The sequence below is a fragment of the Rana temporaria genome, chromosome 4, assembly GCF_905171775.1.
Source record: "Rana temporaria chromosome 4, aRanTem1.1, whole genome shotgun sequence".
NCBI lineage: Eukaryota > Metazoa > Chordata > Amphibia > Anura > Ranidae > Rana > Rana temporaria.
In genome coordinates, this window is record NC_053492.1 from 280,001,750 (window position 1) to 280,027,402 (window position 25,653).

General features: G+C 40.0%; 1 protein-coding gene across 1 annotated transcript in view; it reads left to right on the forward strand.

The window, feature by feature from the left end:
• The window catches only part of CLVS2 (clavesin 2), a 107,196-nt gene extending 86,402 nt beyond the window's left edge, over window positions 1–20,794 (forward strand). Inside the window, exons 3-5 of the mRNA XM_040350348.1 lie at window positions 13,765–13,875; window positions 15,460–15,683; window positions 19,699–20,794. Coding sequence (XP_040206282.1) covers window positions 13,765–13,875; window positions 15,460–15,683; window positions 19,699–19,789 — 426 coding nt within the window. The 3' untranslated portion in view covers window positions 19,790–20,794. The remainder of the gene's footprint in view (window positions 1–13,764; window positions 13,876–15,459; window positions 15,684–19,698) is intronic.
• The last annotated feature ends 4,859 nt before the right edge of the window (window positions 20,795–25,653 follow it).

Sequence of the window (25,653 nt, forward strand, 5' to 3'; positions counted from 1 at the left end):
CCTTCAATTGACAGATTCAACCTTATTTAATTCAGATTTTCATACAAATGGATTTTTTAACAAAACAAAATAAATAAAAACGAATTTCGGGGGTAATTAAATAAATTTGGTTTCGTCCGATGAAAACGGTCCATCGGTCCGTTTTCATCAGACGAACCGATCGTGTGTACAGGGCATAAGTCCAAGATTATTCAACATTATAGAGACAATAGTTAAAGAGCTGTTAGTGGTCCCTGCTGTAATGGGTGGGGGAAGTAAAATGATGACGATGATGATGATAATGATGATGAATGTTATTTGCTGATTGTAACCAAAGTGGGGGAGCAGTAAAATAATTAGAACTTAAGTACACATGTACAGCCAACTTACTTTCACTTATGATTGCTAGCAGAGAGAGACGCACACTGAATCATTTCAGACAGTCAATCTTAGCTGGTCCATTTGTTTGTTAACAGAGAACCTGAATTATTAAGCAATAAGCACAGCAGCAGAACAGATAGTGAAGCAAGCTATAGTTCAACTTAGCTTTTTCATTTAATCTGCTATGTATCTGTTATTGTGTAAGGCCTCATTTACACAAGCGGACTCCGTCGCAGATGACAAGCTCCTCTCTGCTCACTGAGGAGGGAGGGTCTTGTCGGGCAAAGCTGTGTCCTATGGAGCGATCTCATGAAAACGGACTGCATGTCCGTTTTTATCAGATCTTACCCGATCCGATCCGCATGGACGGATGGGGACGTGGCCCCCATACGTCTGTTTTTAGCAGATCGGATCGGGTCGGATGTCAGCGGACATGTCTCCGCTGACATCTGATGCTTCATAGCGATGCATGGAGCGGCCATTCAGGTCCGTGACAGATGGACCCGAACGGCCTGTAGTGTGAATGAGGCCTTAGTGTTGAATAGGGATGAGCCCAACACCCCCCGGTTCGCAGCAGAACATGCAAACAGGCAACACATTTGTTTGAACACGCAAACACTGTTAAAGTCTATGGGACATGAATGTGAAAAAAAAAACATGCTAATTTTAAAGGTTAATATGCAAGTTATTTTAATAGAAAGTGTTCGGGGACCTGGGTCCTGCCCCAGGGGACATGTATCAATGCAAAAAAGTTTAAAAAACGTCAGTTTTTTCGGGCGCAATGATTTTAATAATGCTTAAAGTGAAACAATAAAAGTGAAATATTCTTCTATTGTATGCCTGTAAAGCGGCACATTTTTCTTGTGTTTAGGACAGTTTGAATCGAACAACAATCTCATCCCTAGTGTTGAACTTGATACTGATACTAGTGTTGTGATAGCCTCAGAGGCTGTATGTGTAAATTGTGTGGTAAGTGAGTAGGGGGAAACGTTGGGACATATAACCAATACTGGTAAGAACCTACACCTTAAAAATTACCACCTCTCTACTTTACTGCGAGCAGAGGCAGAAAAAGAAGATGGTAGCGCAGGAAGTAGCATTATTACAGACTCTGACTGAACTGGTGTTACCTCCTCAACCACACCACTTAATCAGAGCACAGTCAATAGAGAGGGTTCAAGTAAGACAAAGCGTCCATGTGTAGTAGTTCCACTGCAGACCCATTCAGGCTCCTCATCCTCCAAATGACATCATAACCCTACCCTAGATAGTTTTGTTGGCGTTAGTTCCAAGGGCATGTCAAAACAGCAAGACAACAAGATCACCCACTTCATTGGCCAATTCATTGATGTTGGAGGAGCCTCTTTTCGCATGATTGAAGGGGAGCTATTTAAACAGCTCATGCATGCCCTTGCTCCACAATATGTTGCTCCTGCACAAACAACTTTCAACAGAAAGTTTTTTCCAGCACTATACCATTCGTGCATTGCAGTATTAAAAAGAAAAAATGGCTAAAGCGGACAGCTCCCAGCGGTCAACACGTTTTCCTGTTTTTGATTGCACACTGGTGTGTGTGGGGGGGGACTTGTTTTTGGACATAGTATTGGATTTTTAAAATGTAAAAAAAAAAAAATAATCAGACATATTTTTTATTTTTTTTCACAAAGTCATAAATAATCAGACATATTACTTACTGAGGTATGTCGCTGAATTTTTTATGATAGGCAGACAGGTCACGCTGATGGTGTTGCATCTCCTCAACTTTCAGGAGACCTCCTCTCACTTCTCCCGCCTCCACTCCAGAGTGGTCTCCCTGGAGTGGGTGCCAAACAGCTGCATCCACCAAGGAAGAATTTCCCTTATAAGGACCTGGGACTCAATGTGAGTCCACGGAAGGTCAAGCTTCCTGCTGGTTGCAGCTTGTGTCCCCCTCCTGTGCTTTTTTGATGATGGTGGTGGTGCTGCTGCTGCCTCCATAGAAGGGCCAGGAACCCCAATGGGGTTGAACTGCCTGGGGCTACAGTTGGATGCTTCCATCGTCAGTGTGAACCAGAACGGTTAGGAGCGCAGAGCGAACAGGAAGGAAGTTATATGCTTGATTTTCGATACAAGCCATTCCATTGGCTGTTGTGGTAGACCGTTTGACATAAACAGAAATGAACAAGTATCGTTCATTATGAAAAATATGTATAATACCGTTCGACATGAACATTCAACGAAGCAGCTAAAAACATACGATCGCAGCGAGCGGACATTTAAAATTCTCCACCCATAGGCTATAGAAAAATTCTAATATTGTATGACTAGTAATAATAATTTATAATTATAATTATTACTAGTCAAACAACATTAGAATTCTACTATAGCTTGTGGGCTGAGCATTCGAACGGAAATGTACAATCGCAGCGCCGTATAGTTTAGCTGCTATGTTAAATCTTCTTAGAACATCTGACAGACACCATAAGCCTTCAATTGACAGATTCAACCTTATTTAATTCAGATTTTCATACAAATGGATTTTTTAACAAAACAAAATAAATAAAAACGAATTTCGGGGGTAATTAAATGAATACATTTTTCTGATGAAAACAAAATTCTGAAACAAAATATTTCAGTGTGTCTAGATGCTAATATATTTTAATATGGATGTTTGTATATATTTTTAAAGGAGAAGTTCCCCCAGGATGGGGCTTTAACGGCAACAAAAATGAAGAGAGTATAGGGTATTATAAAATTTATTATATGAGAAGATTCCAAAAGAAAATGAAAAAATGTTTTTTGTATATATAGAGAACAACACAGTAGTTTAAAAACAAGGTTCATCAGTGGGTGGTTTTGTATATTCGCAGGGATGGGTTCAGGCCCTACGCGTTTCGAGGTTCCGTCCCTTCTTCAGGGGCCAGAGTCCGTGCGAGTTATTATACTGTATGTAATAGAGATTATAATAAAGTAAATTACAAAATTGTGTACATATACAAGAAAAGAAAAAGCAAAAGATTTAAAATCTGCACAATATACAAAACACGTACCAATCACCACGTGTATGGACCGCGAGGACCGGAGAGCATCAAGGTACCGAATCCCTAAGGTGTATAGGGAAAAGCCAAAAGGGACACAAAAGAGGTCCCAGGACTCCTAGAAGGCAAACCCTGGGCGAGCAGGAGGGGGTGTGGAAATTACACACGTGACTCCTGCAAAGGCAAGGAAAATAATATAATTTATGTATATCAAGGGTAAGGTAAATAAAGTAGGGGTGTACATGAAAAATGAATATGGAGGGGGGCTATACCTAGCAGGGGGCTTAGATGGCTTGGAGACAAGACATGGTAGCAGTCAGTAGCAAAATGGAGTTATGGTTCCAATCATCCAAAAAAAGCCACAACGTAGCCACTGGGAAAGAGGTCTTAATTGTAGTTGATGGGCAAAGCTCCTAAAAAGGAAACACAAAAATATGTGGGTAAAACTTATGCTGAGCAAGTAGGATATGGGAAAAATATATTTGTAACACAAGAGAAAAAAAATGCTCAAGTGGGTTACCTTGAAAGTCTAGACCAGCTGTATAACTGCAGAGAAGCAGGGGGTAAGCCGGCCAGCATCAACAAGTCAGATCCATCATTAAAAAATTCTGGCACCTCTTATATGTTGACCCGAGTTTGAGTCCATTTGTTCCAGCTGAACCTGCCATTACCTATAGACGGGCACCCTCCCTTAGGGACCAATTGGTCTCCAGCGAATTCAGGGGTACCTTCCGCAAGGACCCCTGTAAACGCTGTGGGACCTTTACCTGTGGGGGATGTTCTATTTGTCAATACATGAACATCAAAGGCAATATCCTCCTACCTAATGGTCGTCCGTATCGGCCTCGACACTTCGCTAACTGTAAAACCGCAGGTGTGGTATACCTACTTACCTGCAGTTGTGACAGATTTTACGTAGGTAAAACGAAATTATCATTTCATATACGCGCTCTAAGACACATACATTCTATGAGGACAGCTAATCCAGATTTGCCACTAGGCAGGCATGTACTGCTTCAGCATGGAGGCAAATTTTCGGGACTTAGCTTTCTTATCCTGGACAGGATCCACCCAAACAACAGGGGGGGGGGTGACTGGAATAAAATACTCCTTCAACATGAAACCCGGTGGATTGCCAACTTATGTGCAAACAGCCCCCCAGGTTTGAACGATCAGATTAGTTTCAGACCGTTCCTGGAGGGATTTGCATCTGGAGGTTGTGAAAAAGACTGAGGTCCTTTGTTACCATTTCTTTACATCACTAAGGGTACCTGTTAATTAGGCCCACACCTATGATATGGCTGTTTAAAATGTGTTCTAGGATGCTCTTTGTTATTTCATTGTTAACTGCCCTTTATTATGTACTCATTTTTGGACCCTATTGTTGCCTGTACTTTTTAGGTATTGTTTCTGTTGTATTTTCATTGTGATTATTTCCCCTTGTGTGTCATCTCCCTTCCCTTCACCTCGGGCCCTGGGGGTCGTGTGTGCATCACTGGTGCCGACATTATTTTCCCCCCACCCTCCCCCCCTTTTTTCCCGAAGGGGGGGGGGGGGGGTGGGAGGATGCTGCTGTTCTCCTAAGGCCTGGCGCACGTATGCCTACCTCCTGGTTTCCTCCCGGGGGGGATGGCATACATAGACCCTGGTCCATACCACACCGTGGTTTGTGACCTTAGGGTCTTTTTGAGCGCCAGCAGGGAATCCGGTGCAGCACGGTGAATTGGTTTCCTCCCCCAGTTTTCGGGGGAGACTACACTTCCCCTTCGAGTGAGGTGATCACCGTGACTTAATCCATTTTCCCTGGACCTGATTGGGCGATTATGTATATGCATACACATATACTGATATTCATATTTTAGGGTAGTGGCCACCATTATTTGGTGACCCCCATCCGCATCTATATACATTTTACAACTTTATTATTTTGACCCCTTTTTTCTTCCTCCTCTGGGTTAGGCATTGGTTTGGCTACATTTCCTTCATTGCAGTCACTAGTCTTTGATCACACCTATTTCCTGATCCTGCGTCTCGCTGGGCGCCCCTTGACGGCACAGTATGCTGTGTATGTCACGTTTTTTGTGGTGGTCTCTGATCACAGGCACTCCCCCCTGCCTGTTTGCTACTTCTCCGCCTCCTTTGGGCGGTCCGTGTTTGGAACGGGCGCGGTGACGTCACACGCTGACCGCCGTCGCCAGGTCTCGCGATCACTTCCGCCCTCGATTGGGCGGTTTGCGGCATGACCAGGCGTATTGACGTCATGCGCTGGTCGTCGCCGCCCCCAACGCCCACCAAGCTACACTCCCTATCTCCGTGATTACACGGAGACGCGGCCTCTGGCTCCAATCAGATAGAGGGGGCGTTATCTCCTCTGCCCCTAACCACACCCCCCACTGGGTATTTAATCACAGCGCTGCCATATTCTGACAGCGCTGGCTGACCCTGGTCACCTATGACTGATCCTCTGAATAGGTGAGTGGTTCTTCTAATTTCCAAGACCTATGGGGCTCTGCCTTCCCAGGTCCTCCTGATGGCATCATTAAACAAACATTTTTTCTTTTTACTCTATACTGTGTCCCCTGTAGATCTTTGGACCAAATAAGTGTCAGTACACTTCTATTTCTCCTGATCTCTGGGACCGCTGCCGGCTTACCCCCTGCTTCTCTGCAGTTATACAGCTGGTCTAGACTTTCAAGGTAACCCACTTGAGCATTTTTTTTCTCTTGTGTTACAAATATATTTTTCCCATATCCTACTTGCTCAGCATAAGTTTTACCCACATATTTTTGTGTTTCCTTTTTAGGAGCTTTGCCCATCAACTACAATTAAGACCTCTTTCCCAGTGGCTACGTTGTGGCTTTTTTTGGATGATTGGAACCATAACTCCATTTTGCTACTGACTGCTACCATGTCTTGTCTCCAAGCCATCTAAGCCCCCTGCTAGGTATAGCCCCCCTCCATATTCATTTTTCATGTACACCCCTACTTTATTTACCTTACCCTTGATATACATAAATTATATTATTTTCCTTGCCTTTGCAAGAGTCACGTGTGTAATTTCCACACCCCCTCCTGCTCGCCCAGGGTTTGCCTTCTAGGAGTCCTGGGACCTCTTTTGTGTCCCTTTTGGCTTTTCCCTATACACCTTAGGGATTCGGTACCTTGATGCTCTCCGGTCCTCGCGGTCCATACACGTGGTGATTGGTACGTGTTTTGTATATTGTGCAGATTTTAAATCTTTTGCTTTTTCTTTTCTTGTATATGTACACAATTTTGTAATTTACTTTATTATAATCTCTATTACATACAGTATAATAACTCGCACGGACTCTGGCCCCTGAAGAAGGGACGGAACCTCGAAACGCGTAGGGCCTGAACCCATCCCTGTGAATATACAAAACCACCCACTGATGAACCTTGTTTTTAAACTACTGTGTTGTTCTCTATATATACAAAAAACATTTTTTCATTTTCTTTTGGAATCTTCTCATATAATACATTTTATAATACCCTATACTCTCTTCATTTTTGTTGCCGTTAAAGCCCCATCCTGGGGGAACTTCTCCTTTTTCCTACTTAAACCAGGGGTGTTGGCAACTTTTTAAGGTCTTCCAGATAAAATACTCTCCTTTCAATGTATATATTTTTAAGTATTTTGTAATAAAAATCCATTGTTTTACATGAACCACCTCATACTATGCCTACATAGTCCGTTTTTTTTTTTTTTTTGAGAAGCTAGTTTAGCTTCTCTTCTTTTTATCTGAAGCCACCTTTTGTTATTTTCTTGACATGGAGAACTTGGACTTTAAATTGACAGATCAGTTAATATTGGAACACTAAAGTTGTTACATTATTTTTGGGTTCAGGGACTTAGGGCCCTTTCACATCAGCGGACCGTATGTCTGTTTTTTCATCCATCCATTTACGGATAAAAAAGGGACATACATGTATCCTGATCTCATCGGTGTCCGCTATGCTCCAATTCTGCAGATGGAGGAAAATCCTATTTTTCCATTTGTCTGCAGAGCGGATTGGGTGAACACGGATAGACGGTCTGTGTTTATCCGATTCCCCCATATGGGAGAGCGGAGATCTGACAGGGCGGTCCCTGCACAGTGTGCAGGGACCGCCCTGTCATCTGCCGGCTCAGCGGGGATCAACGGAGCGATCCCTGCTGAGCAAGCGGATAAGAAAAGTACGGATCCTCATGGGATCCATATGTCTGAAAGGAGCCTTGGATGCATGCTTTTGGAGCTCTTGTTAACATAGTGACTAGAAATTTCTATAGAAGAGGGCTTGGGGAATGACTCTGACTCTGACCACTTTAATGAAATAAAGAATAAACCTTTAAGTTTGGGATTTGTGATGAAGTCAGACATGCAGACAGCTTCAGTTTTAAACAAGTAAAACACTTGATGCATTACAGGCATATCCCTCTTTTAAGTACACAATAGGGTTTATTTATTAAAGCTGGAAAGTGTAAAACCAGGCTCACTTCTGCATAGAAACCATTGAACTTCCAGGTTTTATTACCATAGCTTAAAGTGGGATCCGGGCATAATTTTTTTTTGCAAGCTAAAATTAATCACATTAAATAGTCCCTAAAACATAATAAAGGGGTTGTAAAGGTACAAAAAAATTCCCTAATAGCTTTACCTTAGTGCAGTCCTCCTTCACTTACCTCATCCTTCCATTTTGCTTTTGAATGTCCTTATTTCTTCTGAGAAATCCTCACTTCCTGTTCTTCTGTCTGTAACTACACACAGTAATGCGGGGCAAGCAGGAGAGTCAGGACGCCCACTAACACATAGCTCCTTTCTCTATCTGCAAAGTAGAGAAGTGTCCTGACTTGCCTGCTCGCCTCTCCCCCCTCAAGAGGCTTTCTCCACATCAGGGAGAAAGCCTTGCATTACTGTGTGGAGTTACAGACAGAAAAACAGGAAGTGAGGATTTCTCAGAAGAAATAAGGACATTTAGGCTTCATTTCCATAGACGTTTTTACAGCCACTTTTTTTAGTCTTTTTTACAGTTTAAAAACGCTTGTCCATTTTTTTTTTTTGAGTTGGAGCTCAAAAATGCAGCTATAGCGTTTTTAGCGTTTTCGCGTGTTTTTGCACGTTTTTGAGCGTTTTTTAACGTCTGCCCTTTTTACAGCTCTAAGGCTGGAGCTTCAGAATGCACTGGTCCTGGTTTTTTTTTTGCAGCTTAAAAATGGCTCAGCCATCTACAGCTCAAAAATGTCATGGTGGGCATGAGGCCATAGATTAACATGGAGAGCCGTTTTTGAGCTGCAAAAAAAGCTCAGAAAAGTGGCTGTAAAAACGTCCAAAAATGTCCATGGAAATGAAGCCTTGTAAGCAAAATCGAAGGATGAGGTAAGTGAATGAGGACTGTACTAAGGTAAAGAAAGCTATTTAGGGGAAACAATTACCTTTACAACCCCTTTAATAGTTATCCAATCATTCCAGAAATCATTGCAAACATTTGCCTTATATCCTCCAGCTCATGTTGTGGCCGTATCCATCATATGTGTAGACATGTGAAGCCCAGTTCCTTTTTCTTCCTGGTTTTCAGGGAGAGGTGCACACTAGGCGATTTTTAGGCACAGTAATGCCCAGAGACTCATAATTTCCCAGGAGGCAATGGGGTCTTATGACAGGAAGTTGAACCACCTAGAACCAGGAACTATGCAGATTACGAAATTTGCCTAGTAACAGCCAGATAGAAGTGAGTAAAACTTTTTTTTTTTTACATTAAAGGCAAGCTGTTAATAGAAAGTTCATTTTTAGGGTGGAACTGCAATTTAATTGAACGAGCTGGAGTTAGAAGCTCATTGATTTCTATGCAGAAGTGAGCCTGATTTTGTACTTTCCAGCTTTAGTAAATAAACCCCATTGTGTACTTAAAAGTGGAGTATTGCTGTACATAGTTCAAAAGGGGACATTCTATTATAAGATGTTATTGTGCTTCCACAGGTTTAGTGGAGGGCTTTATGATTCCTTTCTTCAGCCCACTTCACCATAACATTTGTGTGAAAATGCAAATATTTACTTGTACTTTGGTTCCTTTTTCTGGGATGTAATATATTTTAACACATTCCCATGAAATACTTAAAAAAATGGGTTTTATTGTATGCAGTATAAAAATCTGATGCCCTAATGATAAAACTGATCTATACTGAAGAAATGCTATCCTGTGTTTGCTTGGCAGCATTTTTCTCTGTATTTGTAATCAATAAAATCAAAGATTGTTTTCGTTCTGATGTTTGGAACCCAGATTACAAAACCACACAACTAATGTGTTGATATTCCTTCATGTAGTGCAAGCTAAAATGTAGTTTGTCATCTTACAGACAGATCGATTTCTAAAGAGGCGCCAAAATGACTTAGTGACCTTTTTTCTTGTCGGTTTCTAATAGCTTCATGTGCCATCAATTAGGGCGAGTGACAGTCTCTTGAAAAAATGTCCTCCTGAATAAAGCCTCTATGTCTTTGATACGCTTCAACATTTCCTCTGGCTTCTTCCATATCACTTGCAGTGTACACAGATTTCCATATGCATTAATCACGATGAGGCACACATTATGTAGTCAGTAGAACCTAAGAAGTGCTGATATTACAGGAGAAACAGAATTACAAGAAAAAACAATGTTGATAACCAGCTGAAATTTAAGGGAACCTATACAAAGAAAATATAGTGATTACATTGCTGACCTCTCCTTCTGAAACTATTAGTTGCCTATCTTATACTGAATAAATTGTTTTAGTGACTTTGGAGTAACTAACCAAAAGCACATGGAGTGACTAGATCTCATACTAAATAGTATGTATTCGTTAGCAAGAAGTACTGGCTATAAAAATGTACCAACATCTTGCAAAACTAGAGTGCTATTAATTGAAGGTAGCTTTCATTCCATATTATATTTTTTTTAAAAGGGGGACAAGGATTTGCCACAATAATATAATTGTATCTACAGTTAGCCTTTAGCTGATTCAAAACCCTCCCAAAATGGCACACTTTCTAACTCAAAAAGTTTAATCACCAATAGGGATGAGCCGAACACCCCCCTGTTCGGTTCGCACCAGAACCTTCGAACGGACCGAACGTTCGCGCGAACATTTAGAACCCCATTGATGTTTATGGGACTAGAATGTTCGAATTCAAAAGTGCTAATTTTAAAGCCTAATATGCAAGTTATTGTTGTAAAACGTCTTTGAGAACCCGGGTCTTGACCCAGGGAACATGTATCAATGGAAAATCTCCTGAAAAAACTACAGTTTTTATAACTTTTTTCCATTGATACATGTTCCCTCGGGCAAGACCCGGGTTCTCAAAGACGTTTTCACAGGCATACTACAGACACCCAGCAGGTACAATATTTAAAGGAATTTTTCAGTTTTTATTTTATTTATTTAAGCATCATTAAAATCACTGCTCCTGAATCTTTAGGTGCAAACTACAGAGCACACGGCCAGTACACACCAAGTAGCTTTAGGTGCAAACTACAGAGCACACGGCCAGTACACACCAAGTAGCTTTAGGTGCAAACTACAGAGGACATAGGCAATAAACCATGTGAGAATACTGCAGCTAGCACAATCACCTGCCTGCCAGTAAATTAGGAAGAACTGATCTAGCTAAACTTTACAGTGTATACCAGAGATATGCAATTAGCGGACCTCCAGCTGTTCCAAAACTACAAGTCCCATCATGCCTCTGCCTTTGGGTGTCATGCTTGTTGCTGTCAGAGTCTTGCTATGCCTCATGGGACTTGTAGTTCTGCAACAGCTGGAGGTCTGCCAATTGCTTATCCCTGGTGTATACATATATGTACAACACCTGGGATGCATTCATATCCTCTACACACTGTAACATTAACTGACTAGCCTGCCTGCCTGCTCTATCTACCTGCAAAAAATTACACCCTTTCTGTCCTCTCTTAACCACCGCAACACACTACACATGGCCGACCTGCAGGCGGCCTTTTATAGTGTGGGGCGTGTACTAAACCCCATGAGCCATAATTGGCCAAAGCCACCCTGGCTTTGGCCAATTATGGCTCTCCGTTTTTTGCAAGCTGTGATTGGCCAAGCATGCGGGTCATAGTGCATGCTTGGCCAATCATCAGCCAGCGATGCTGCAGTGAATTATGGTCTGTGAAACGTAACTCGAATTTGGCGCGAACGACCCGTTTTGTTCGTATTACGATGAACGATCGAACATACGATGTTCGAGTCGAACATGAGTTCGACTCGAATACAAAGCTCATCCCTAATCACCAACAGATTGAATTATCACTATTATTTCTCTAGGATTCCTATAAACCCACAGGCATCACTAATGGTTACAGCTAGGTCACAATGATGCCCTGTAATATACACAGAAAAGTGACCCTGGAAATGTCATTCTCTTCTATGTTCTTCAAATTTCACATTAAATGGATATTATGATTGTAAAGTAACCCAGGGTTAGAAGGTTGAAACATAAAATGTTGCAGGATGCATGTGCCCTTTGGGCCACCAGATGAAAATTACTAGAGTAGGATGACCAGACAAGTCTATAACGTAAAGGTAAAGCCAAAACCCTTTATTTTAGTTTCATGTGGCAGGACTGTAATCAGTTTATCTCAGTATTACTTTATTTCTGTTCTAATTTTCATTATTCTTAAAGAGGTTGTAAACCTGCCTGTGTAATTTATACCTATAGGTAAGTCTAGAATAAGGCTTACCTATAGGTACTGTAAATTTCCCCTAAACATGTGCAGTTTAGGAGATATTTACTGTATACTGCGCCAATGATGTCATTGGAGCCTGTGCCGTTTCTTCAGGAGCATTTGCTTATCACGTAAAATGATGAAGAAACACTTCCATATTTGCTCTGCATACTGCTGCAGTGTTATAGCCGTTTTCAACTGGAAAGTTTCCTATTCAGGATCTTGGAGCTGATACATTTATTGGGGCTAAAGTAGGATGTCCTCCCGCTGTGTGTGTGGGCTGTGTCCTCTGCCCGATGTACTATGTGTCGGGCTCCGTTCCCCACGAGTTAGATTTTCTGCCTTTCCTCGGTTTAGTTTGCCATACCAGTCTCTTAAAACTTTTAGAAGTCAGAGGATCTGCATGACTACCAAACAACCAACATTTTTAGGAGGTTTGCTATGCCTTCCTTTAGTGCACATTTTTCCCTTAAGGAATGGGTACTTAGGTTGACTTCTTCCGAGAAGTACTTATCGGCTGCTGTATTTAACTGTTTTTTGTTTATTATTATTTATTGAAAATCCAATTTCCCTCCCCTACTCATTGGTAAGTGTTTTTATTGATGCATTATGAGGCTGTACCTTTTCTAAAATATGTGTGACTGAGTGCCACAATGTCTTGTTATCCAAAAGTATAATATCTGGTTTAGAATTTGGATAAACTACAATGTCTTTATTTTTCCCACAGGACACTTTCAATTGCTTAAGCCAATGTTTGCCTCTTAATTGCTGTTAAAATATATATTTATGGAAAGATGTCTTTAATTACACGTTTTAGTTTGTTCACACTCATTGCCAGTTATTTAGCAACAAATGGCAGATGAAGCGAGCTAGATAAGACTAAAATAGCAATTTATTTACAGGCTGCACACAGCATGCTCAAGGGGAACTCAAAGGCATAAGTAAATTATACATAAAACCAGATTTTCATTTACTGGGTGGTAGGTTTGTGGATCCTTTTCAAGGTTGTTCAAAGGCAAATACTTCTTACATATAACTATGTACAAGGAGTGCCGTTTCTGGTTTTATCCTTGATATTCTCAGAACAACTCCATTGACATTGGACATATAATCTTTCTTCACTGTTGTTCGGGTCTCTTACTAGAAGATCCTCATCCATCTTTGGTTGTGCAGTCTACTCATTTGTCATCAGCCAGTGTGTTCTCAACATGTTCCTGTGAGATCTTGATACAGCATGTGACTCCTTTCTTGTGCAATATCACAGAGGTGCATAAGCTGAAGGTTGAGAGCCCAAATGGGGTACTATAAAAGGTTTTGAGCCAGGTAGGTCAATAATCTCACTTTTTAGAGTCGAATAAACAATACAGCATGGTCACCGAAACTCCCACAGCCTGACAAGTGACCAGTTTAGGAATATCACTACACTTATAAGGTAATCATGCTGCTAACTCTGCTCTTTACAGCTGTCAGCAAGTTAGATTGACAACATTATGTACTAGAACCTGTCTGGATTCTCCAACAGTCCCTCTCCATTAAGGACTCAGTTGAATAGCTGAATTTAATGATAATATGTTGCCCACCTAGAGCCCAATTTGAAGCCAGTTCATACTGAAAATATCATGCTTTTGTCCTGTTTATTCACATACAGTAAGTACTTTTTATTTTATTTTTCAGGATAGTTTTCCAGCTCGATTTGGAGGAATCCATTTTGTCAATCAGCCATGGTATATTCATGCTTTATACACAGTTATTCGGCCCTTCCTAAAGGAAAAGACAAGGAAGAGGGTAACTTTATTATATCACATGATAACGTGTTAAACATTTATTTTTTTACCATAACCGAACAATATCGCTTCTTAATCTAGTGTGTAAGCATGACTGATATTATGTTTTTTCATGTTTAGTGATGCATTAGACTAGAGCGGCAGAAAAGTAACTTAGATCTGTCAAATCATAAAAGAGGACACCGTAGCTTTCATAGCTATTGTTATAACAGTGTGCATATATCAACAAAGGCATGAAATTTAACACTAAGTTATTGGGCAACAGTATTTTCAGTGATAGTGAGCCTTTGTGAATCTTTAGTTTTATACCCTAGATGTGAAACAAGGCATTGCAATCATAATTCTCTCCTAAAGTGGAAGTAAACCCTCCTATTGTTTTCAGCCAAGGAAGCTGCCATCTTGGCCTCTGTTTAATCTGCAACTGCCACGATGCCGCACATGTGATCAGTTATGAAACCAGTCATTGGATGATTTGACAGTTTGGTTGAGAGCACAAGCAAATGAGACATCTAGCATTTCCGGCAGGCCGGGAATGTTAACTGTTTTTTTAAACTATCAAATAGATGGGTATACTTCCGCTTTAACAAACAGTTTGGACCTATGGAGCCTATGTGTATTGTCCTAGTAAGTGCATAAGGGATAAAAGTGCATTATTTGATAATCACAGCCAACACAGGGCCTGGAGGAGATGAATCATTTTTTAACTCAGGACAGGCGTATTCAAGCCCACTAAACATGGTTCAAATCTCGGCTGGTTCAGCAGGAACCAGCAGAGATTCTAACTGTTAATGGGCTGGCTAAATGTACAAAGTTGATCAACTGATCAACTTGAGCAACTTGCTGGATTCCCTTGTGATTATCACTGTCTTCTCCTGGCAGGGACGTCTTCCCCCAGCCACCCTCCCTCTCCCACCAAAAACAGACAATGGCTTGGAAAGGAGCACACTGTCTATGTTGATGGGGGAATCCTGTGAATTTCTATGATTTTTTCTGTGGTTCAGCTCTGTACATGTACACTTACTACAGTGTAAACAGCAGGAAAAAACTCAACACCTATGTTTGAACCATAAGCCTGAATTAGGTAAGGTGGACAACTATCTATATTCACCGCACCTAATTCCTTGCTACTGGAAATGCAGCATCTCATTCCAAAGTTAACTTTTTAAATAAAGTGAGATCCTGGTGTCTTTTAAAAACAGTACATGTACCTTTTACTTATCAATATATTGAAGGTGAATATCTAGGGATCCACTATTTTAAAGTAGGCTTCCAGTTCCTTTTTTTGGGGGGGTTGGGGTCCCTACTAATATATATACCAGACCCTCATCTAGGATAAGGCTCTGGTATATAAGAAGGGAATCTCTGGCTTACAAGCAAAACAGAGCACTGGGGAAAAGTATTTACCAAAAATTTAAACACCATTTGCTTTTCTTTGTATATGTCAGTTTTGCTGTAGTAGGTTGTATACAAAGTACTAATGTGTCACTTCACAGGTAGGTTCGGGAAACTGAAGTGGTTAAATGTGTCCATTACATGCTCCTAAACACCAGTTACACATTTCTAAATAATGCCTTTTTTTTTACAGATATTTTTACATGGTAATAATCTCAACAGTTTGCATCAGCTGATCCACCCAGAGATCCTACCTTCTGAGTTTGGAGGAATGTTGCCCCCATATGACATGGGAACATGGGCAAGAACACTTTTGGATCACGAGTATGATGATGAAACTGATTATAATGTGGACTCATATACTATGCCAACAAAAGTGGAAGTGGAAAAAGATTTATCTCCTAAAAACATGAAGAGGTATGTTAATATAAATGTAAGGTGGACCTTTGGGCAAATGAACAAGCCTGACATCACAATATACAGTTACAATTTCATGTTTTAAAGCTACAGATTTTACCTATAAAATGTAGTCCCTGAGCTCCAGTCAGTGACTTTACCTAGGCTCAAATGATGTTATCAGTCTGCTGCAGGCAGGAGGATCATTTTCTCATTCCCACTTTTAGAGATGAGCCGAACACCCCCCCCCCCCCCGTTCGATTCGCACCAGAACCTTCGAACAGACCGACCGTTTGTGTGAACATTTAGAACCCCATTGACGTCTATGGGACTCGAACTTTCGAAATCAAAAGTGCTCATTTTAAAGCCTAATATGCAAGTTATTGTCGTAAAACGTCTTTGAGAACCCGGGTTTTGCCCCTGGGAACATGTATCAATGGAAAAAAAGTTTTAAAAAACGGTCGTTTTTTCTGGAGCAGTGATTTTAATGATGCTTAAAGTGAAAAAAAAAATGAAAAATTCCTTTAAATATCGTACCTGCTGGGTGTCTATAGTATGCCTGTGAAGTGGCACGTGTTTAGAACTGTCCCTGCACAAAATGAGATTACTATAAGAAAAAAGTAATTTAAAACTGCTTGCGGCTTTAATGTAATGTCTGGTCCCTTGCAATATGGATGAAAAGCATTGAGCTTTAGGTACACACTGCAGAGGACACGGCAGTACACACACCACATAGCTTAGGTGCACACTGCAGAGGACACAGGCAGTACACACTACGTAGCTTTAGGTGAAAACTGCAGAGGACACGGCAGTACACACCACGTAGCTTTAGGTGCAAACTGCAGAGGACACGGGCAATACACACCAAGTAGCTTTAGGTGCAAACTACAGAGGACACGGGCAGTACACACCAAGTAGCTTTAGGTGCAAACTGCAGAGGACACGGGCAGTACACACCAAGTAGCTTTAGGTGCAAACTGCAGAGGACACGGGCAGTACACACCAAGTAGCTGTAGGTGCAAACTGCAGAGGACACGGGCAGTACACACCAAGCAGCTTTAGGTGCAAACTGCAGAGGACTCGGGCAGTACACACCAAGTAGCTTTAGGTGCAAACTGCAGAGGACACGGGTAGTACACCACGTGAGAATACTGCAGCTAGCACAATCACCTGCCTGCCAGTAAATTAGGAAGAGCTGATCTAGCTAAACTTTACAGTGTATAAATATATATACAACACCTGAGATGCATATATATCCTCTACACACTGTAATTTAACTGACTAGCCTGCCTGCCTGCCTGCCTGCTCTATCTACCTACTAAAAATGACACTCTCTCTCTCTCTGTCTTCTCGCTTTTAACCACCGCAACACACTACACAAGGCCCACCTGCAGGCAGCCTTTTATAGTGTGGGGCGTGTACTAAACCCCATGAGCCATAATTGGCCAAAGCCACCCTGGCTTTGGCCAATTATGGCTCTCCGTTTTTTTGAAAGCTGTGATTGGCCAAGCATGCGGGTCATAGTGCATGCTTGGCCAATCATCAGCCAGCAATGCACTGCGATGCCGCAGTGAATTATGGGCCGTGAAACACAACTCGAATTTGGCGCGAACGACCCAAAACGTTTGTAATTTGACGAACATTCGAACATGTAAGAAGCTCATCCCTACCAGTGATCAGGCTGCAAAACTGTCATTTTTTTTTTGTTTCAACGATAATGCAAAAGAAAAATTACGTGGTCAATAGAATGGAAGCAATTACGCCATATAACATGTATGTGTCATCAGAGTAAGTCATATATCACAGTGACCAGTGACATACTTTTGAAAAACTCAACAAAGAAGAGAACGGAAAAAAAACTCCCACACAAGTAAACAATGCATTTAGGGTTTATGCCCTAAAAGAAAGCATGGATGGGGAAGCTCCTGAGACACTGCTCCTACCTCCACCCAGAGGAGAGGAGCAGAATCTCAGAGCGTCTCTAGGTTTTTAAATCAGTGACAAGACCCCACCGATAAAATGCACCAAATATTCCAGGAGGCATGAAAAACATAATAATCAGGATAGTTACTGTCCAAATGTAATCAAACACTGACTTTTTTACAAAATCACAAGATGGGAGACTGTAGCAGGAGGGTGATCTGTATCTGGCATTTGTGAACATAGTAAATAACATCATAAGATAGTTACATAGTTAGTCAGGTTGAAAAAAGACACAAGTCCATCCAGTACATTTTTATTGGACATAGCAAAGTCGCAGTACATTGAAATAGTCAGATTTAAGTCACGTTTATTAAATCGCTTTTAAATCACACCAAATCCCACCACTTTGAAATCGCATTCAGTATACACCAGGGCTTAAAGCGGAGTTCCGGCCACAATTTCACTTTTTAAATATAAATACCCATGTAATACACAAGCTTAATGTATTCTAGTAAAGTTAGTCTGTAAACTAAGGTCTGTTTTGTTAGGTTGTTACAGTATTTAGACACTTTATAAAATAGAAATTGACTGGGGCCATCTTAAGTGTGGGCATCATGAAGCCAGACTGTATGACTTTCTGGATTTCAGCCTTGCAGATCTCGCACGTGCTCAGTGCTGCACAAGCAGTGTAATAGGTTTCAGATCAGGTTTCAGCACCTGTACTGTCCAAGTCACATGATTCTTCGAGACTGGGGAGTGCACAGACTCCTGGAAAGTTACACCCACTACATTCCCAGGAGTCTGTGCAGTGTAGGTTAGGAAGCTTAAGCACCTAGGTGCAGGAAGAGGGAAGATTAACTATTCTGCCTAGCAACAACACTTTGAAGGCATCTAAAAAAAAAAAAAATTCTTAAAGGACTAATGACATTTTTTTAAAACTACTGATGTAATGTTATATTTATGGGTGGAATTCCACTTTAAACAGGACGTTGTACCAGAGAGGCTGTGAAAACAGTATTTTAAGGGAAAATAGCGTGACAGGTCTTTATGAAACAGTGAGCACGATTTACTTAAAGTGGAGAGTGCAAAATCTGCCAGAGTTCTGCATAGAAACCATTTAGCTTCCAGGTATTTTTACCCCTAAAGGGGTTGTAAAGGTATTTTTTTTTTAAATAACAAACATGTCTATACTTACCTACTCTATACAATGGAATCACACAGAGTGGCCAAGAACCCCCTCTGTTGAATCCCCCACCAGCGCTCCGGGTCCCTCCTTGCTGGCTAGTACCCCCATGAAAAGCCACTTCCCATAGGGGCACTCATGCATGTCCACTCCAAAGTCCCTCTGCTGCATCCATTGACACAGACAGCGAGACTCAACGTCCCGCTGCCTCATCATTGGCTTTGATTGACAGCACTGGGAGCTAGTGGCTGCTGGTGCCTAGCAAAGCCAGAGAGGCAGGGAGAAAAGATCTGCAGACGTGCATGGCACTGGATCAAATGAGGGCTCAGGTAAGTAAAGGGGGGCTGAGGGGGCGATGCTGACACCTACAGTAAACATTTTTTACCTTAATGCAACAAATGCATTATGGTAAAAAAAAAATTGACTTTAGAACCACTTTAAGTTAGAAGCTGATTGGCTACCATGCACAGCTGCACCAGATTGTGCTCCCTCCAGTTTTAGTAAATCAAACCCATTGTGATTTAGCAAATTAAATGTAATCTAGTTAGGGTTTACATCTACTTTGAATACATATGATGTGCAATATGTGAAGCTTTTCATAACACACATTAAGGATGTTTATATATATTGTGTTTCTTAATATGCCTAAATGCTGTCTTCTGCTCTAAAACAAGTGTCAGGTTTGCTATCCAGTTGACAGTAGCTCTTTTTGCCTAGCAACATGTATATGAATAGGAAAGAACTAGCAAGCACTGTGTATAAACAGCAATTCACTGCTTTTTCCAAGATATGAATATGTATTACTGCTGAAATGTTTTCCATTGCAGATTATAGGCACATTACTGAAAGTCAAGACATTATCCCCAGGGCCTTTGAGAACATTGTGCTGATAGACTGAAAAACATTCCTTTTTTTTTTGTCTATTTGCAGATCTCAGTCGGTAGTGGATCCAGGGGTGTTAAAACACAATGACAAAAATGAAGATGACACCACACAGCAGCCTCTCCTGTCACTTGATTAGCAGACTGCGCTGTTGCAAGACTCGCAAAGGAGAAGAAGATTTTCTCTTAATAACTAAACCCTCTACTGGAATGTACCAACTGGAAATGTATCGCATATGTTAATGTTGTAAAATGTATTCTTACAAAAGGGTTTCTCTTCTTTGCAAGTAATATGGGGGCCACCAGTTAATGCGTTTACTCTGTAAGTGCCAACTCGTTGTTTGTAAATAGAATCCAAAGTAATCTCTCTCATTAGAGTTATTGTTCTAAGTGCTCCGTTGAACACTTCTGTGAAAGAAAATGGATGAACACCACTGCGTAATTTAAATTGTGTAATGTACAAAAAAAAAAAATAAGAATTACAAAACAAAAAATATATTATTATAATAGGATTCATTCTTTTATATAAAGCCATATAGCAGATACCACACTGCTTTTTATTCTGAATATTGAAAAAAGACATTTCAGTATGAAATTGCTTTACTCTAAACAGGAAACAGAAGGGGTTTTTGTGCCTCCAGTATGGAAGTATCAGGTTAGACTACAAGGCAATGCATGTTGGTTTTATTAAGGACAACAGAACAAAAAATATCTGTACTGTGCCAAATGAATTTGTAATAGGGATTTGTGACGCTAGTTTCTTTTTTAAACAGTATTATTATTACAGCAAGCCAGAAAAAAAAATAACCAGTGCCATCAAGTAGAAAATGTTTAGATAGTGCTCTGAACTATTTTGAGATCTCTCGTTTGTCTATCTGCACAGTTGATCTTGTCAGGTTAGTGCTTCTCAGTAACAGAATTATTGTATGTTCATGATAGTCATATTTTCTTCTGTATTGTACATTGATTACTACGGGTTATTGTGTGATCACAGAAAGCAAGCAAAAATCATGATTTAAATTTAGCACATCCAGTTCAACTATTACTGTGGATCAAGCTACGTCTTTGTGTTTCCATTAGTGTTTCCATCCACTTTTCTACACTGTTATTCACAAATTTGTAATTAAATATTACAACACAGAGTGTCGCTGCAGTTCTGCTATGTAGTGTTGTGTGCAAGGTCCTTTTTTTTTTCTATATCTATTGTATTATTTTGAATGACAACTACAGAAATAACTTCTGCTAATATAAAGGAATGACAATACATTTACTTTAACAACACAATTTTTTTTCACAGTATTACTAAATTGTTTACATTATATTTTCATATTTTCACTATACTGCTTGTTCAAAGCTCATTGCACCCAATGTATAGTGTTTTTTGGACATGCTGTTGGGTTGTAATAACAAAACACATTTTCTTTAGGGTGCCTATCAACTGATGATTTTTTTTTTTATAATTTTCTAGAAACTGGAGGTATGTGCACTGTGGTAGATTAGGTCATCTATTGTTTTTTAACATCGCAGATATTTAGTTTGACAAGTGTATTCAAACAGATTGTGTAATAGATAGTGCATGGTAGGAACATAGTACCTTATATGTATTTGTTATTTACAGTCTACCAAAATAATTAATGCTTAACCTACAAGTTAATGTGGCCACACATCCTCTTCATTTCTGTCTTATATTTAACAGAAAAAAAAAAAAAACAGCAAGCATTGTCAATATTCGTATGAGTGTCTCCAAAACGGAAAACCAATGACAGAACTACTGTCATTCTTGTTGGCATTAACAGGCATAGTGTTAGAAGACACCAACATAATTTTTTTTTCCATTACACACTTTCTTTGTGGTCTCATGGGTGCTGGCTGCCATCTATAACTGAATATATAATGTACTATAATATGTACTTCAAGCAATTTGCATGATGTAATTTTCAAATTATCACTGGCTTCAAGCAAAGGAATTAGTGGAACAAAATGTGACCAAATAAAATAGACTGCATACATAGGCAAACAAGTTTATAAAACAAATATGTCATTCATTCTGGATTTTTAAAGGCTAAAGTCTTGATAATATGAGTAGGGTATCTTATATTTTTGTTTAAATTAGGGGGAGACTAACACGCAAACCATACAAAAGGGACTACAAATCTAACGCAAATAAATATACATAAGCAGCTGCCACAACCATAAAAGTGTTCACACACCAAGCAAATAATAAAAATGAGGGGTGTTGAGGCACTTACTAAAAATAATAAATATAAGAAAATAACACAATAGTAAGTACTAAGTGCAATAAATTGTGCAAAAAAAGTGCAAATAAATAGAACACACTACTATCAGCAGTAATTAACCACTGAAAAAAATCTTGTGAAGGAATCCACAATTTAATAATGGAGTCCTAAAATCCGAATTAATAATTAATGCAATGGACAAAAATTCTTTCTTCATACAGAGCAATTCAAAATAAAACATGTGAAAGTGTAGCAAAACAATTGTGCAATTCAAAAAGAAAAAAGGTGCATAATATTACACCCAATATTATCAGCGATATAACCGGCTGACCAAAAAATACTATGAAAATTAAAAAAAAATAACTTGTGAAAAATTCCAATAATGGGATGATCAAAATATGAATCATCAAATAATGAATGCAATACGTATATATTATAAATATGCAAAACAAATTATACATGCAAAAACAATACGTGCAAATGTGAGTCTCTGTGCACAGTCAACACAAAAGTCCAATAGCGTGCGGACTGATCCAACATCAAAAATATTTGCTAAATATATAGTACTTCAATCCACAGCACTTCCCAAGTGCAGAGTGCTCCAGGTGACCCTGTTTCCCCCAGCCTCTCACCTCAGCTGGCTTAAAAATAAGCCAGCCAGGATACCCTATGATTAAGTGCACGGCCACTTAATCATAGGATAACGTCATCCCCGCTCGTGGCTGAGAGCGGAGAGATCATTGATTACGTGCATGATACATCTGTTTTAATGTAAGTGTACTTGTTTTGTTTTATTAAACTTTATTGACGCTATTACACTATGGAGTCCCCTCTGTTTCAATTGCATTGAGAGCCATCTGCCCATGGTAAAGCCACATTGCTGATACTCAGAAGCTGTTGTTGATGTGGAGCTAGAGTGGCATGTTTGGAAGCCAGCTACTGTAGGAGCCGCTCGTCCATATTAAAGGTTGCAGTGTCATTCAGGAGCTATTGCCATTGGAGATCTTAAGAGGCTTATTTGTAAGCCAGCTGAGGTGAGAGGCTGGGGGAAACAGGGTCACCTGGAGCACTCTGCACTCGGGAATTGCTGTGGATTGAAGCACTATATATTTAGCAAATATTTTGGATGTTGGATCAGTCCACACGCTATTGGACCTTTGTGTTGACTGTGCACAGAGACTTACATTTGCATGTATTGTTTTTGCATGTATGATTTGTTTTGCATATTTATACATATTGCATTCATTATTTGATGATTCATATTTTGATCATCCCAATTATTGGAATTTTTCACAAGCTACTTTATTAATTTTCATAATATTTTTTGGTCAGCCGGTTATATCGCTGATAATATTGTGTGAAATATTATGCACCTTTTTTCTTTTTGAACTGCACAATTGTTTTTGTACACTTTCATGTGTTTTATTTTGAATTTCTCTGTATGAAGAAAGAATTTTTGTCCATTGCATTAATTATTAATTCGGATTTTAGGACTCCATTATTAAATTGTGGATTCCTTCACAATATTTTTTTCAGTGGTTATTCACCGCTGACAGTACTGTGTGTACTATTTATATGCACTTTTTTGCACAATTGATTGCACTTGGCACTTACTATTGTGTTATTTTCTTATATTTATTACTTTTAGTAAGCGCCTCAACACCCCTCATTTTTATTATTTTTTTATATTTTTGTTTAATTTCCAATAAAGTGGACCTAAAATACAAAAGACAAAGTTAGATCCACTGGTCCCCCTTAAGGCTGCAATTACTATTGCGATCCATAATTAAGCTAAAATACCTACCCCTGACCTGCAGTTGGATCCACCAGAGTCCCAGTGGCAGCTGCCTCACCAACTCTTCTATCTGTTAGGAAGGACTTGAGCTATTTGTGGATCAAGGAACTGACTATCTCCCTCTGCCAATCAGAGTGTCTGCATCAAAATAATACAAAATAATACATTTGTTCACCACAGCAAACCGAAGAAACAGGGAAGGGAAGTGGATCGAAAGTCTGTTTTTATATTCAGGTGCATTCTAGGAAAATATGATCTATATTGTCATTAATATTTGTTCTTCATTGATTATTTATATATACCCTACCAGCTCCTTTTTTTGCCACAACATTTACACAGTTATCACGTTTTACAGCACTTTCGATGTATTATATATAGGCAGACTGATAGAACCACCAAGGTCTTTAATTCTTGAATACACAAAGTAAGCCCCAATAGCCAGATCATCAGATAGGTGATATCAGCTGTTTAGGGTAGTTGGTTACTATATGTATTGCCGTATGTTATGAGTTGTCTTACATTACTGAGCAACTCAATGGCCAGGATTCACAAAGCACTTGCGCCGACGTATCTCCAGATATGCTGCGTAAGTGCAAATATGCGCCGTCGTATCTGTGCACCGTACCCACAAACTAAGATACGCCTAAAAACAGGCTTAATCCCGCCATTGATTAGCCATTAAAATATGCAAATGAGGAAAATACGGCGATTCACGAACCTGCACCCGCCCGACGCAGGCTATGAGAGGTGCGCGTAAGTTGTACGTCCGGCGTAAAGTTAAGCCCCATAAAGGAGGTGTAACTCAGCAGCAGACATGTAAAGGTCTGCATCAGGGAACAGAAGCTGGTGGTTTTTATGTAGTTTACGTTGGACGTGTGTCTGGATGGGCATAGATTACATTCATGGCGTAGGCAGTGATCCGGCGTATCTTAGGTAGTTGTTCCGACATGGTTATGAGCATGTGCACGGGGATGCGTCTACCACACGACACATGCGCAGTTCGTTCAACGTACTTGTCTGGCTCTCAAACCATCATTTGCATGGGGTCACGCCTCATTTGCATGGGTTTGCATGGCTCACGCCCACTTCCACCTACGCCGACTTACGCCTTCAAAACCCAGCGCAGTTTAGGCAGCATTGGTTTTGTGAATTCCATGCTTGCCTCTCTGCGCTGCATCAGCGTAGCGTACATTGAGATGCGCTACGGCGGCGTAATGTGCGCCCGTTCTCTGTGAATCCGGGCCAATGTGTTTTTGAAAGTGTAAATGTAAGAAATAAAATTAGAATATGAGGTTATTAAGTGCTTACTATATGGAGATGCAGCAAGAACATGCTGGTTTTATATAGTTGATAACTCTTACTTGAAAGTATAAACTGTGCATCACAGTGGCTTTGTTTTGCTATGCAGTACTGGAGTCCATGGATCAAATCACAGTCAGGATATTATCTGCAGGAAGTTTGCATTTTCTTCCATGCCCTTCCTTATCCCCCATTCCAAAAAGGTTGATTGACACCTGTCCAAATTGTCCCTAGGATGCGTGTGCATGTATGCATGTGAAATTGTAACTTTAGATTGTAAGCTCCTTGGGGGCAGGGACTGATGTGAAAGTACAATATGTAAAGAGTTGTATGAATTGTTAGCAATATATAATTAATTGGAATCAATCATTTTTTCTGAATTATACTCTTGCTCTTTAGTAGAAACACTGCCATTGCAAAGTTGAAAGTGAATGGCAAGTGAAGCAATTTCATATTTTATTTGTAATTTTTTGAGGTTTTGAAAATGTTTTTAAAGTACTGTGTATATATAAAATGTTGGCATAGCTTTTATATGTGCTATGAATTTGGCATTGACGGCAGTGTTATGTTAACTGAAAAAAATAAAGGCTTTGTGGAATGGCATAACATAATCCTTAAAATATTGATGTTGTCTAGGAAATGCACTAAATATAATCAAATCACATAGGCACGA